This window comes from Mizuhopecten yessoensis, unplaced genomic scaffold (assembly GCF_002113885.1).
Source record: "Mizuhopecten yessoensis strain PY_sf001 unplaced genomic scaffold, ASM211388v2 scaffold10135, whole genome shotgun sequence".
NCBI classification, from domain to species: Eukaryota; Metazoa; Mollusca; class Bivalvia; order Pectinida; family Pectinidae; genus Mizuhopecten; species Mizuhopecten yessoensis.
In genome coordinates this window covers 140874-156385 of record NW_018408396.1, presented here as the reverse complement: position 1 = coordinate 156385, position 15512 = coordinate 140874, and the positions used below count along the sequence as shown (strand labels likewise).

Sequence of the window (15512 nt, the reverse complement as noted above, 5' to 3'; positions counted from 1 at the left end):
GGGGGGGGGGGGGGGGGGGGGGGCACACCCATCGTTTGAACAAAATTGAGTCCCCTTGGCATAAGGATGCTCCAGACTAAATTTAGTCAAAATCCATTAGGCCGTTCAGGACTATAAGCGTTTTAAAGGAAAGGTTGACGGACGGACGACGGACGCTGTGCCATGGCATAAGCTCACTTGCCATTTGGGCAGGTGAGCTAAAAAAAGGAATAGGAACCCTTGATCTACCTATAAATCTTCCGCTGAGTTAAAGTCACCATATGTAGACGTATACAGTTCATCAGTGTAAAAATATCAAGACAGCAAAAATAACGGAACAACTATAGACAAGACTATACCAATACAAATATCATAATATACCTTACCCGACGACTGGCTATTCAGGTGAAACACGGGTTCAAAACTGGACTTAGCTGTATGAAGTATGTGTCCAAGTCTCCTGATACGACGGCCGACAGAAAATGTCGGTTTGTGACAAGTGCGAAACAAATATACCGTAAGACGCTGCAAAACAAGATGTGATAATGACGTTTTGTCGACCACGGTAACAACATCAAGGCTTGGGTACAAACAATGACAAACACGTACAGCGGCGTATCTAAATCAAAGGTACAATATTTGTGCCATAAGTTCCCGATATTGACTATGTACAAAAACAAGTTATTTGCAAACTCTAAATGACATTTTATTGACAATCATCAAATTTTAGCAATTTATTACCGGGACATAGAATAGAGTTGAGCACACAATCAGAGTTTGAGCATAAAAACGGTTTCATCAAGGCGGTCTCTGGATGTTTTAATGTTTGCCTATAATAAAGTGATTTAAGAGATAACAGTTGATATATCTGGCGTTTGTTTTGGGAAAATATATCGTATTGCTGGTCCTGGCCTTAGTACAAGGGTCCAAGCACTGACCCTTTACGATCACCTGCGTGAAAAAGTACCCCAAACCATTCGTCATTCCTAAGTCTGTCAACATGATTGTTAACGGTTTGACAAGGGTTTTTTTTAATTCATTTCACTTCTTCATTGTGTTAACAAGCCAAAGAAACAACCCTTCAAACAGTCGTAATAGAAAGCTTCTAATATACAATATATGAGGTTTACACCATATATTTTATCAATCATTACTGTGGGTTTTTTCAATTGATTTGCAAGTGTCAAGTGAGAGCAAAACCACTAATGTGATTTGTACATTGGTATTTTTCTCGTTAGCGAATGATATATATGGCTGAATAGTGTCGTCAGAAGTCCAATTTGTTAGTTGCAGTGGATGTGGAAATTTAAAGTCAAATAAAATGTTGTACATATGATCATGTCATTCAACATGTTTTACTGATGCCACTTAGTCAACAATTGCCTGTGTATAAGTATTTACAGTTTTGAATGTGGGTAAAACGTGTTCTAGTTCCCTCCCACGCGCTAGCACGATAGGGATTATAAAATGAAATGATAATGACATTCCCTTTCTTGACAGTTTTTTGTGATAGTTATGGAGCTAACGACAAATAGAACAGTAACCGATGAAAGTTGTTGTAAATATGACAGTTTATCGTGTGAAAAGCGCAGAGTATAATCAAGCTGTCAAAAGTAAGTCACCTGACGACTGGGACCGATACAGAAACATCAAAAGCAAGATGCAAAAGGAAACTAGGAAAGCTCATAGCTCATATTTGTATACTGTGATTAGCCCGGAAGCTAAAGAAAACCCTAAAACGTTCTGGAGCTACGTCAAAAGTAAAAAAGTAGACTCTTCGAACATTCCTCCTATTAGAGATCCTACCAATTCGGACAAATATCGAAATTCATTTTTTCCCAGAACTATCACTACAGGGAATTCTCTACCCGAAGATATAGCCCAGTCACCTGACTTGAACCATTTCAAATCAGCTCTGTCTGCCTATCATCCTAAAAACCTCTATATTAACTCTTGTAATTATCATGCATGTATATAGTTTTATCTTATCATAAAATAACCAAAAACATTAATGCCACCTCCAAGGACACCTAAAAATGCGGCAACTGCACTCATTTCTATGAGATCTGCCGCAGTTAATGGAAGAAGAAGAAAGTATAAAGTATCGTGTGAGGCATACGGATAAATACACCAGAAAATTACTTCTGACAAGTGAATCATTTTTTCGTCATCTTGATGTCAAACTGAGTTATTTTTGTTCAAACTCAATTTTTAAAAACCTGCATGCAGACACACGAATGTATTATGAATATTATCTTAAGACAAATATTTTAATACCAGAAAATGTATATCTTGTTTACTTGTTTTCTTGTATATTCTGAGCTTCTCGGGACAAGTAATAAAATCCAAACCAAAAGCTTCAATTTTATATTCAGATATATCGAAGATGTTCTGTCTTTGCGTAAAATTAAAGTCATTGACCACATGGATTGTTATATATACCCTCCAGAGCTTAACAGCAAGGACACCACATAATCTCAGCCACTTACCTCTGTCTTCATTTACAACATAAACACACAGGGATGACCTACTATCAAGACGATAAGCGGGACGTTTTCACATTTCCGATAATGAAGTTTCCCTTTTTTATAGCAATATTCCTGTCCCCAAATTCGATGCTTTCGATTGCTGTCTCTACCCGAGATCTTGATGCGAGGACGTGACATTACTTGGATTTGACCTAGATTTCTATGGCGGATATCGGCGATGAAGCATCAGACGCTTACCCTTACGAAACACCTGGACATATTCTCCTTGTACTTTTTCAAGAGTCTCTATGTAAATCTTCCCTTTGTTCATACGTTACCCTTGTCTAATTGATTTTGAGTTTGAAATATGATTTTGTTGACACTTCGGTATTCTCTTGTTGTCTTCTGCTTCAAAACCATGATATAAATAAAGATTTTGATAGCTGATTTTGATAGTAAATATCATGTTAGACTTTCAAATTCTTGTCGGTTTTTACTTGTGGTTTGAAATATCACAAACTTTTCGAATGGATCAAAATGGAAATATTATGGGGCCTCTCCGTGTTCCATGACAAAGAACACAATTTTCTTATGTTTTATTCCTTTGCTTTTCGTCCGTGTCATACAGTAACGGGTTCCTTTCCGGTTAAAATCGTCAGACAAGTAATGATTTCTCCTTGAAATATAAGGGATTCAAGAATTGATCCTTCTAGAACACAAGCTTGAAAAAGTTTCCAAGAAAATTCATTAGTCTGAAGTATAAATATACATGATTGTGTATGGTTTAACAGGCGATTATTAATACAATTCAAAAATCTATCACATTTTTGCTTTTATTTTTTGCTTATTTTTCTTACAAGTTTAAACAACAACCTTCATGCAGTAATCCTTTTTTCTAACCTATTGCTGTGGTATATCTTAATTAATTGGAGAAAGGATAAAGTATTAGAACCTGGCTCAAGTGAGACCAAATGTTAGTATTTTTCTCGTTAGTGAAGGGTATCTATGTTTAAACAGTGTTGTCTGAAGTCTTATTGTATGTAAGATTGGATATATAAGTTTCTAATCAAATTGGAGGTTGTTCATATATTCATGAACTAATCTTTCTACCAGTTTGTTGATACAACTAAGCAGTAAACACTGCTTAGGGTTGGCCAATGGTGGAGGGTTCAGGAAACACTGGTTAAGTTACCAGTGGTGGAGGGTTCGGGAAACACTGGTAGGGTTGACCAGTGGTGGAGGTTTCGGGAAACACTGGTTAGGTTACCAGTGGTGGAGGGTTCGGGTAACACTGGTTAAGTTACCAGTGGTGGAGGGTTCGGGAAACACTGGTAGGGTTGACCAGTGGTGGAGGTTTCGGGAAACACTGGTTAGGTTACCAGTGGTGGAGGGTTAGGGAAACACTGGTTAGGTTACCAATGGTGGAAGGTTAGGGAAACACTGGTTAGGTTACCAGTGGTTGAGGGTTCGGGTAACACTGGTTAAGTTACCAGTGGTTGAGGGTTCGGGAAACACTGGTAGGGTTGACCAGTGGTGGAGGTTTCGGGAAACACTGGTTAGGTTACCAGTGATGGAGGGTTCGGGTAACACTGGTTAAGTTACCAGTGGTGGAGGGTTCGGGAAACGCTGGCTAGGTTACCAGTGGTGGAGGGTAAGGGAAACACTGGTTAGGTTACCAATGGTGGGAGGGTAGGGAAACACTGGTTAGGTTGCCAGTGATGGAGGGTTAGGGAAACACTGGGTAGGTTACCAGTGATGGAGGGTTCGGGTACCACTGGTTAAGTTACCAGTGGGGGAGGTTTCGGGAAACACTGGTTGGGGTTGACCAGTGGTGGAGGGTTTGGGAAACACTGGTTCGGTTACCAGTGGTGGAGGGTTAGGGAAACACTGGTTAGGTTACCAGTGATGGAGGGTTAGGGAAACACTGGTTAGGTTACCAGTGGTGGGGGGTTAGGGAAACACTGGTTAGGGTTGGCCAGTGTCAGGAGGTTCGGGAAACACTGGTTGGGGTTGATCAGTGATGGAGGGTTCGGGAAACACTGGTTAGGGTTGGCCAGTGGTGGAGGGTTATGGGGGAAACTGTCCTCTGAAGTGCAAGCCATGCGTAGTGGCATGACGCAGGATGTTTAGTTGTTCAATGCCGCAAAAATTCACGAATATATAATATTATCTGCCGATTAATACAAAAATAATGCACTTACATGAAATGAAAAGTACGCATTGAAAAAGAAAGACTTAATTAAAAAATATAAAAACATTGGAAAGGATTGACATAGTTGAAAAAAACTCACATATTTTTAAGGATATTTTAGTTACATAATTTATTGTTAGAATACTCTCTGGAATTGTATGGATCACATTATGTTCAATTTCAAGGACTTGAAAAAGTTGATAATTTTCATTACATTTGGTGGGTAAAGATGACCACATACTAGCACGTCATCAATGGGAAATTGGAGCTACGGAAAGAAAATTCTTCATGCGCCAATCGGGGTTCAAGCCAGGTCATTGTATATCAACTGATAGAAACAAGAAAAAAAACATGCTTATTCATTTTTTATTTATTTATTGTGAAGCTCTTTGATCTTATGTGGCATTGGATTTGTTATTTGAATCTAAAACATATGGTATATCATATGAATTATTAATTATATTGGTTAGAAAACTATCTATCTAACAGAAAGAAAAGAAATTCATTTAAAAGTGATTTTCTGGCACTGGTGCTAATAAAGCTGGAATCCACAAGGTTTTATTCTTGTCTTTTTGCACACGATACTTGACTTATGAGTTATCTTCCTTTGGCAATTAGACAGAAACCATCACTCTGATCAACGTTCTTTAAGTTACTTGGCTAAAAATTGATTGGTCAACTTTAACCCAAGGAAAGCAAAAGTAACTTAATATCTTTATTACTCTACCGATTTGAAAGGGGATATGGAGTAGAATTCGATTATGCGTTTTTAACTTTAAATTGTCATAGAGATCTGGGCATTCAATGCTAAGGGGAAATGGAGGGAGTATTGAAAAACATATACATAGTTAAAACATCGGTTAATACACATCACAGTGAAATAGAAATGATAGTGAAATTCCAAACTACAAAGTTTCTCGTACAAGTTCGACATTTTTACCATTTCAACTCTTCAACCTACCTCTACATTTTCCTCTTTTTCAAATAATTAAAAATCTTTTACCTCCACATTTAAATCTAAGATAACTTCCGAAATACTATTGTTTTGGCACAGGAAAACTATTATGATACAAACTAAGTTGCATAAATCTGAAAAATCATACAATGCACATCATAGTGGCAAAAAGGGACCTGCATGAGTTTTCCATCTTGAAGTAGGAAGGCCTAGCTACAAAGACTGAGAATAGGCCTTTTCAATTTTCGGTTGCTGCGCGAATTATACGTTTAATCAAAAATGCATTTTTAAGCATTTTATTTTCATTTACTTTTTAATGTCAATTCGTGCCATTTGGTATCAAATGTTTAATTCGATATTTCGTATCCGGGTTTACGTCCGTCTATGTATTCTAATATTAGTTGTCTATCTCCATTTCCTCTCGAGTGACTCCGGAGAAGCTAAAAGATGGTTTGTGATAAATGTAAGGCTGGTCTATCTATTTGTTTAATTTTTACGTTTCCATTTATCTACATGGTTTGTATATACACTCAACAACGGTGTTTATTTCCTGATTGAGGGTTCATGAAACCACAGTTCTCGTGAAACCACCGACGTGCCATTCCGTGGTGGGCCTGAACTTGTGTTTATTTGTTTACTTATTTGTCAGGTTGGGTACAACGGCGAATATGGATATTCATCCTGTTTTTAGTAACAGTTACTCATTTGAGTAACAATTGTATTACAGAAATGTTAGAGTTACGGTCCTTGAAGTCCTCACTCCTGCACAATAAATACACATAGTTGTTTACCCTCTTTTAGCATACCACTAATTTGACTAAAACAATCAACACTGTAGGCCTACTGTACCATATGGGAAAAAAAGTGGCTCTATGACTGCGAAAAACTCTGAAACTCGGAAATGGTGTGTTTTTGGAGGAAACAGATCATGTCTGTGGAAAAAGAATACATATATGAGGTTCTTAAAAGAAAAGTTATCCATCTTTTCAACAGTACTACTATGCTTTTTCTGCTTAGGTTGGGGGGGGGGGGGTAATTTTTTTCGACATTGAAAGCTTTCCATTCTTCTCGTATAGATATCATCATTAGTGATGTCCTTTTTACTTAATTGAACTAACCCTAAAACGTTTGAAATTACTATGAAAACCTTAGTTTAGGTCCAATGGAGTCAATGGAGAACAAAATGAAAGTCAGTGATATGGTTTGTAATTTTCACAGAAAGGTAGACATCAGGATTGATAACTTTTATTGCAGTGGTGGATCCAGAGGTTTTTTGGGGATTCTGGACCCCATCACCCCCCACCCACCATGAGAGTTTTCTTTAAAATCATGTATTTTCACCATTTTCGTCAATTCTTCCCCACTTGGAACCCCGCCCCCCTGGAAATTTGCCCCCCCCCCCGATCCGCCAATGTATTGTACTTTATTGGCTTTAGTTGAAAGATTAGCATCCTTTTTAGCTACAAGTGTTCAAAAGGACTTTGTGTGCTTTTATTTCACTTTATGCCCCATTTCAGTAATAAAATAATTAATTTAAATTGTTACTCAAATAGGAATCATATACCCAAATGAATGATTATTACCCATATGCGCTGTTGTACCCAACCTGCATGTTTATAGTTCATATTTATCATCGCTAACCTCGGTGAATATGATGAATTACATGTATAATATAGAATATCAAGAGTCATGTAATAGACACTGAACAATTGCTTATTATCTCCAGACCACCCAATCCAAAAATAAATGATAAGTTCAGATGAGATGGTTATTTCAGACTATATTATGTTCTCCGTTTAACATATGTATTTAAACAAAAAATGGCGGCACATACTAAAAGTAAGATGTCAGTACATGATACAAAAAGCAGGCTGACTCACTAAGACCTGAAATGGGGCAACAATAACAGTCGAAAATATTACCATATGATACTTTAAAGTGGTCCGCAGCATAATTAGTGCAAAGACCATAATCTTAAATATGAACGTCCACTAACATACAAAAATGCATACATAATTTGTTAAACATTCATTAGATAAATACTAAATCTATTATAAATTATCTAAGTATTAGATTAAGTTTAAATATAAGTAGACTAGATGGGACGACATTTGAATGTTCTAACTTCTGTTGTTTGTACAATTGATTGATTATCACTATTTCCACTGGACATGGGAACCAGTCCCCAGATATTTCAGGCATTGTATGGCCCTGACAATTACAATCCCTCTTAAAAAACATTATTCTTGTTACGAAGTATTTACCAGGTACAATATCCATTGTTTGCTTGTCTAGTAGTTGTTAAAATTTCAATTATCAGATAAAGCCTAGAGTCGTTTCTGCAATATATATGATTTGTTAAATAATTTCATATGGTTTTATATTTGGAAAGGTCAAAAGAAGTTGGGAAAAGTCATCACCCCAGATCCATGGAAAAGTGGAGCAAGAAATACAACAGGTAACATAGATAATGTTGTAGTTGTTTGTCTTCACAACTGCTATTAAGTCTTATGAAGTCTGTGTCCTCTGGTGATGGGTGACCCATCATGGGTCCCACTGTGCAATCTAACTTAAATTTAAGAGTCGAGATCACTTAATGCATTCTACCGTCTCTGGTTTTCTGTGATGTAGGGGTGTAAAATTCCACTAGCAGCACCTGCAATATTTATTATGGACGATGGGTGATGCTCATAGAAGTCTTTCCTGCAGCCGAGTACTCAAAACGTAAAACTATTCATCTCTGGTGTGCTAAGAAACTGAAAATACAGTACTACAGTCTAATTAACCCTGGAAGACAGCCATTCTTTGACAGGTTTTCTTCTCCATAATTACATGCTAACAGATACAGCTGCAAACATATTCAAAGTACAAGTCCAGGGTAAATATAGACTTTGAAAAAACAGTGGTCGGGCACTGCAGTGGTTAACATGCTTTCATCAAGGTGGCATTCGGACCAACAAGAGTGATTAACATAACTTATAATAACTGGTTTTATCACTTCTTCAATAAGATTCATCAGTTTGGAAATATGTTATCAAAGTTTTACTTTCTACAAAAACAATGTCCGTATTAAATATGTCGCAACGTTTCAAGACCAACCGGTACCTATATGCCAAGCTATGACCAAGTGACAGTCATAGCTTGACAAAGGGACCTTTGATATTGTTTCATAATTGTTGTAAAAGAAATAAAGTATACATTTATATATACATATTACATATATATATATATATGGGGCAAAGAAGTAATTCCAACAGTGTGGACAAGTTTAGGTTGTCAAATTTTCGAAGCGATCCGCTCCTTTTTCAAGACACAGTGAAACAGAACAGTTACATGTACATATACATCATATTACAAGAAGATAGAACTGATATACTATAATTGAAAATATAGCTATTATATAAAACCAATAGTCCCCTCGGCTAAAGACAGCTGAAGGCAGCAATTAAGCTGAGAGCATCGCGGACAAGGAACACTGATGTAGAGGACCTATTCTTGCGCAAGATGCACTATCACATAAAGTGAGTCAACGAGAGATATCAAAAAGGTGGAACATGTGCATGTGGAAATCTGGCCCGGTAAATGTGAAAAATCTCAATTTGCTAAGGAATGTCTCATTAGTCGTCTCTCAATTCTGCGGTGGATCTAACAGTCACAGCAGGGGGGCCACACTTAGTCGCCTCTTTTGGTTTGCAGGAATAATGCATGTAATTATCAAATAAGTGAGTGCAGGAGGAATAAGTAGATGAAGATACTGTATAAATCTGCAAAATTAATCTGACAACGACCAACTGTGCAGTAATGCATCATTAGGTCAAATGCAACCTGGAAGGAAACCGAGCGGATGGCAACCGCCTATCGTTCGTTCATACCTCGAGGGTAGCGGGTTTGTAGATTGGCGATCCAATATATATATATATATAGTAGACCTCAAGTATTGCATTTGTCAAAACTTTTCTTAATGGCCTTGTTTGTATACATTAAAATAGACTTACTAATATATAGATAAGCACATGTACACATTTAAACATAGATCTGAGCAAGTTGTGTTCTTTTATTTACAGAAGGAGGCGGCCGTAAAGTGGGTGAAAATAAAGCACTAACAGCGAGGAAAAACAGGTATAAACATCTCTGTTAATGTGACAATAGTTTCATTCTTTTTGAGGCAACAAACTTAAATTAGTTCAGTAAATTTAGTTCTGTTGGTGAGTTACTAATTTTAATACGTACCCATACCTGGTAAATCATACCAATGTGTCGCAGAAAGTTTTCAGCAAAGCTCCCCTGAAATGTATCCATATGCATAATGCACTTGTATGACCTGAGACGTCAGATGAAGACCTGTATGACGTTGCTAATATATTGTCCAGCTTTGGTCATTTTGCATGAACAACACTGTAAACATACATAAAGTAAAAACTTCGATCATGATTATAGTGCTACAGGTGTTTGTAGTACGGTGAACACGTTTACCCTTGAAGTGGCTTGTGAATTGAGTCCCGATACCCAGTTGAAGGATGGCGTTGGTGGTTCAATACCTAGTAACTGCCTTGTTTGTGAAGTGGTTGTACACCCCTACTTATAATCATACAGTAACGCCTCTGAATCCAGTGCTAGTGGACAGCAATTTGTTTTGTCTAGCTTTAATTTACTATACTCCTATAAAATCAGAGGCCGTTGGTCGGCCTTTTTTCTATCAGATATGATTTTGCCGACTGTGACACTGTTGGAGTGGCTTTATTACAGCCTCTTTGCTGTCTTATAAGTTATATTTTGGCTGTCTTTTGAAAAATTCTTCTGAATATAGTCAAATCATTCTACCCAAAAGTGGTTTAACTCATTCACCCCTGAAGACACATTTGAACTCTTTCAATTCAAAAGTTGGAATAGTTCATAATGAAATTTCAGGGGTGAATGAGTTAAACATCAAACTAATTGTAAGAGGGCACAACTTTTTTTGTGTTCTGTTTAGTTTTTTTTTTCAATGATGAATATTAAAACAGAAAAACACTCCATCAAAATCAACCTTGTGGATTTGTTATCAAATGGGTTTTTTGGGTTCAAGAAAACAATGAAAATAACTTATATTTGACCATCTTTGAAGTTTAATAATAACTAGCTGGTATGTGGTATCAAAAATTTAGCAAGACCAACTAATTACAATATAGATTTTGCCAAAATAATCAATAGGAATAATTGCATCAGAAAAATATTGTACCATAAATATAGTTCAAAAAAATTCTGAAGTGGAAGATATTGGACTATTATTTCTGAAATTTATAGTACCTGGTATAGTCATTTCTTTATCAAGAGAAAAGATTTATTTTCAAATATTGATATTTCAAAACTTCTTTTATATTTTTCCAACCATTAAATTGAACAAAATAAAGTAATTAAACTTAATGAAGATTCATTTATAATTTGCAGTGTATACATATTATAACTACTAGTGAATTACTTTAATGCATCAATATGATTGAATTGCCTCGGATTTTTTAAAGCATTTTGTTGTTTTGTAGATTTTCCCCTTATGCTACATTTGAGAAATGTCGTATTTGCAAATCATCAGTTCACCAGACAGGATCACACTATTGCCAGGGTAAGCTGTCTCAAGTGGTTTATTGTTTAGATTTAACAAAACCCTTCCCAGGCTGACCTACATAAATATATATATTGGTAAACCAGATTTGTCATACTACAAATTTGTATTTATTGACGGGTAATACATATTCTTTTCACAAATTAACTCACAATTACACTATCAAAATATTTCATGAGTCAACAGAAGATTTCATGTTCACTGTGTTGGTTTATATTTACTGCTAGGGATCACACTATAGATAATCATAACTGGATGATATAGTAATGGAATTTTGTTAGAGCTTTCTTTTGCATTGTGACAGGTTTATACTGATGGTGGCCAATATGAATTGGAGTTTGAATGAGGACAGATTTGAATTTTAATGAAAATTACTCTCTTTTTTTTGTAGGATGTGCTTATAAGAAAGGTAAGTACAAGATACATGAGAATAAAATTAATAGTTTTTATAAAAATATTATCTAAGATTTCATGATTAATCCCATGGGAAGTAATCAAAACCCAGGCTGTAATTGGAGCGTAATTTCTGATGTTAACTTAACATTTTAGTAACAGGTTATGAAAATAATACAGTGACCCAGATTTTAAAAGAGTGGAATTCTTAGGATGCAAAGCATTCTCTCAGTTCAATATCTAGTTACTTGTTTGAGATATGGTGTATACTTTACATTCTCATTTGTTATTATATTTTTACTGTCACTTCTTTCTAAAGAGGCATAAAATCAATACATATATAATTATGTAAAAACTGTGGAAAGTTTTGTCTATGCATTATTTCTGAAAGCTAAGAAAACTTTAGGCTAAATCTATATCATTTCCTTTAATGTTCATGTCTGTGAGTATATGGTATAATGTAAACGTTTTTCTATAGGTGTCTTCTTAAGAACTGAGAAATTAACAATCCTTATATTTGGCCATGATCAGTAGCTGCCTGGGATGGTTGGCTATAAAGTTGAAACTCTCAAACAGATGACCTTTACCTTCTTTCAAGCTCACAGGGGTCAAATGCAATAAAAAATGTAAAAAACATTGTCCGAAGAATCCTAATTACTAGAGCCATGATAATGATGTCTCCCCATCATGAGAAGGGAGACACATTGTATTAGTACTGGTTCTTCTGGTTTCGTTCTGCATGGTTCTTCTAACATGATCTTGTCTGATCCGTTACTTGTAAACCATTGAAGATATATTGATGAACTATGTGCAGTGCAATGTCATTATGTCAAAGGTCAAATATTTGAATTTTTCAGCACATACTTGTCTGGGCCGTAACTTTAAACCATAAAAAGTATATTGTGATGAAACTTTTAGTATACCTGCATCACACATATAGTCCATGTGCAGTGCACTGTCATTAGGTCATTGTGACCTTGACCTCGAGGTCAAAGGTCAAATATGTGCAATCTTTTTAGGAATATCTTGTCCGGGTCATAACTTTCTCTAGTTGAGTATGTCTCATCTATAGACTAGCAGTGCAAATCTTAAGGAATTTATTGTAATAGAAATTTTATCGTGGTCAAAAATGCTGGCTAAAGTCAAAGGTCAGCAGGGCCTTTATCATTAGAACATCTGCTTAATCTAAACATTATTTAATTTATTTCTTTGATACAAAATCATGAAAATATGATGAGGTATTCAAAAGATAAACGATTCAGAAACAAGTGATAAACACTTATATCAATCTGTTGACTTAAAAATTTTGCACATGACAGCACTGCAAGTATAACTAAACTTTTTTTTCAGGTTGGTAAGCATGGATTACTGTGCAACGTTTCACTGGTCATTTGTCTGATGAAGATGACAGTGTACATATCGTACTAGTCATTGAAACGTCGCATAGGAAATCTTATTGGTTTTGTAAAATTTATTGTTCATAAACTGCAAGTATTACTCTGATATTCTAAGAAGTAAAGTTATGAATTAGAAGGTGTCTTCAGTTTGGTAAGGCTCTGGTTCATGATATATAGGCGGTAGGTATCTGCCTGCATGCATGGGGATGTACTGGACTCAAGTTTCCTTATATGAATGGCCTGATCCTACTTTCATGGTTACATGGGATTTTGTCTCTGTGTCAAAACAAGGAAACAGTTAAGTAAGAAGTCCACTTTATATCTATATCCGTATACATTTTGTAGACATGAAAAAAGAATACACTCATGCTTACATTATTGCCACATGGTAGATGGTCGTGGTTGTTTAATCATTACTTCCAAACAGTTGAGATCCTCGCCCTATCTGTGTGGGCTTGCTGGGCACACAAAGACCAACAAAGGACACTTAATGGGTTTCCCGTTTAATACTATATATCTATTTCACCGATGTTTTCTAACACACTCTTGAAAAATATTCTGCCACACTCCTGAAATATTGATGGATTCAAAGGAAACCATTAAATATCCTCTATGCATTGTCATTCACTGTATGTAAGCATCTCTATCAAATTTGCTATGAAGCATCTTCAGTCCTTGATACATGTGGGAATCAATTGTAAAGGAAGAGTGGGGCTGAGCTGGAAAATGGGTAATTAAGGTGTTTAAGATTTAAAGCCTACTTGTCCTGAACAGTTGATCATAATTTGAACAAGGAAATCAAATGATATATAGAGGAAGTGTAGTGTCCCTCTTACTGCTGAGAGGCAGATCCCAAAAGAGAGAAACATGTTTAACCATGTCTACTGAAACATCCAGGCTTTTCTGGTTCTTTTTATCTCACCAATTATCTCTCTTTACAGGTATCTGTGCAATGTGTGGAAAGAAGATCATAGAGACAAAGAACTATCGTCAAACGTCTGTGTGATAGTGACAATGGAGGTCAGACGTGTTATTTAAAGACAGTGAACTATCGCCAAACGTCTGTGTGATAGTGACAATGGAGGTCTGGCATGTTATTTAAAGACAGTGAACTATCGCCAAACGTCTGTGTGATAGTGACAATGGGGGTCAGACGTGTTATTTAAAGACAGTGAACTATCGCCAAACGTCTGTCTGATAGTGACAATGGAGATCTGACAGGTTCTTTAAAGACAGAAAATTATTGATAGACTTCTGTGTGACCATCGTAATGTTATTATTCAATGAAAAATACCTATAGTCTGATGTCTATAAAGTCTATATGATTTGAGAGTAGCAACAGTCACATTTGTAGCAGTAAAGAACTAGTGCCAGAACTCCAGTGTTATTTCCAAGTCAGATCTGTCAAATATTTAAAGTCCCTTAATTTTGGATGGATTGTGAAACCACCAGGATGTCAGACTTAAGGTTTCTAACAAATGTTTTGTAGAAAATCACATCAGAGAGGGCAATTTGCTGGGGTTTTGTGGTGGAGGATTGGATATATTCGGTTGATACCAATTAAGTTGAGTTAAAAATTGGACGATTAGAAATCGGTTCAGATGATGTCATCCCTCTATTTGAAGGGTGCAAAAGTATATCCTGTTTGTTGCCGTTCAAATTATGTGTAGCATTTTCAAAATCAATGTAAAATCCCACATCGCCAGTAATAATGTTAAAATTACCTATACACGTATTGTGTTTCTGTCTTGTTTCTTTTTATCTCTTTCTTTTAATCATTCTTTCATACTAATCTCATGATACAATGGAAGGCTGCTTTGGAGTACAAGGACTAAAGTACATCTCCTTGCCCAACACCAAATATTTCCTTATAATACTAGTCTATACATCTTACCGTAGTATCTTTTGGCGTATTCAAAGCATGAAATCTCTGGCTTTTGGTCAGCCTAGCATGTCATACGCACCTCTGACTACTATAAACACTCTACTGAGCCTGTTTAGTCTACATACTTAATGTAAGGAAGAATTTGGTAGTGAGCAAGGAGATGCACTTTGACTTTTGTTTTTTAAGTATAAAGGCATTGTGGGATAAGTATGAAACTTTCACAAATTAAATATCATATAATAATGTATATGCCAAGTTTAGTGCTTATCCCAAAATGCCTTTCATTTACAATAAGTACTGTACATAAGCACTTTCTACATTAGCAGCTGTGCTTCATACTGCCATTCTGGATGTTTGAGTTGCTCATTAGTTTCTGTCTTTTTAAATCCAAACTTTTGAGCAGCTAAAGGGATACTCGGTTCTTTTCCTTGGATTACAAATGCTGACTGAAGCCTCTGTGTTTTCATTTTACTTAGTTTTTTTCAATTTTGCATTCTGTCTTTGCGTATTGCAGAGTTATCTTCTCTTGTGAGCAGGTATTGATTGTTATGTCATTAGTTTGTGAGGGTAACGTCATCAATTTTTGAGAAAACGACGTAATTTTCTCACACAAACCAATGACGTAACAATCAATCCCTGCTCACA

The 15512-nt window shown here is 36.0% G+C and overlaps 1 protein-coding gene across 1 annotated transcript; it reads left to right on the top strand.

The window, feature by feature from the left end:
- The first annotated feature begins 5979 nt into the window (after window positions 1-5979).
- LOC110459606 (cysteine-rich PDZ-binding protein-like) lies at window positions 5980-15402 on the top strand. The gene is made up of 6 exons (XM_021511951.1): window positions 5980-6056; window positions 7986-8051; window positions 9658-9712; window positions 11113-11192; window positions 11584-11601; window positions 13924-15402. The coding sequence occupies exons 1-6, from the start codon at window positions 6041-6043 to the stop codon at window positions 13986-13988; spliced, it is 300 nt and encodes a 99-aa protein (XP_021367626.1). The 5' UTR covers window positions 5980-6040; the 3' UTR covers window positions 13989-15402.
- Window positions 15403-15512: the final 110 nt, after the last annotated feature.

Excerpts from the sequence above, each read along its gene's own strand:
- LOC110459606 (XM_021511951.1), top strand. Across the intron at positions 8,052-9,657 it reads TGGAGCAAGAAATACAACAG|AAGGAGGCGGCCGTAAAGTG; the intron begins GTAACATAGATA and ends TTTTATTTACAG. Across the intron at positions 9,713-11,112 it reads CTAACAGCGAGGAAAAACAG|ATTTTCCCCTTATGCTACAT; the intron begins GTATAAACATCT and ends GTTGTTTTGTAG.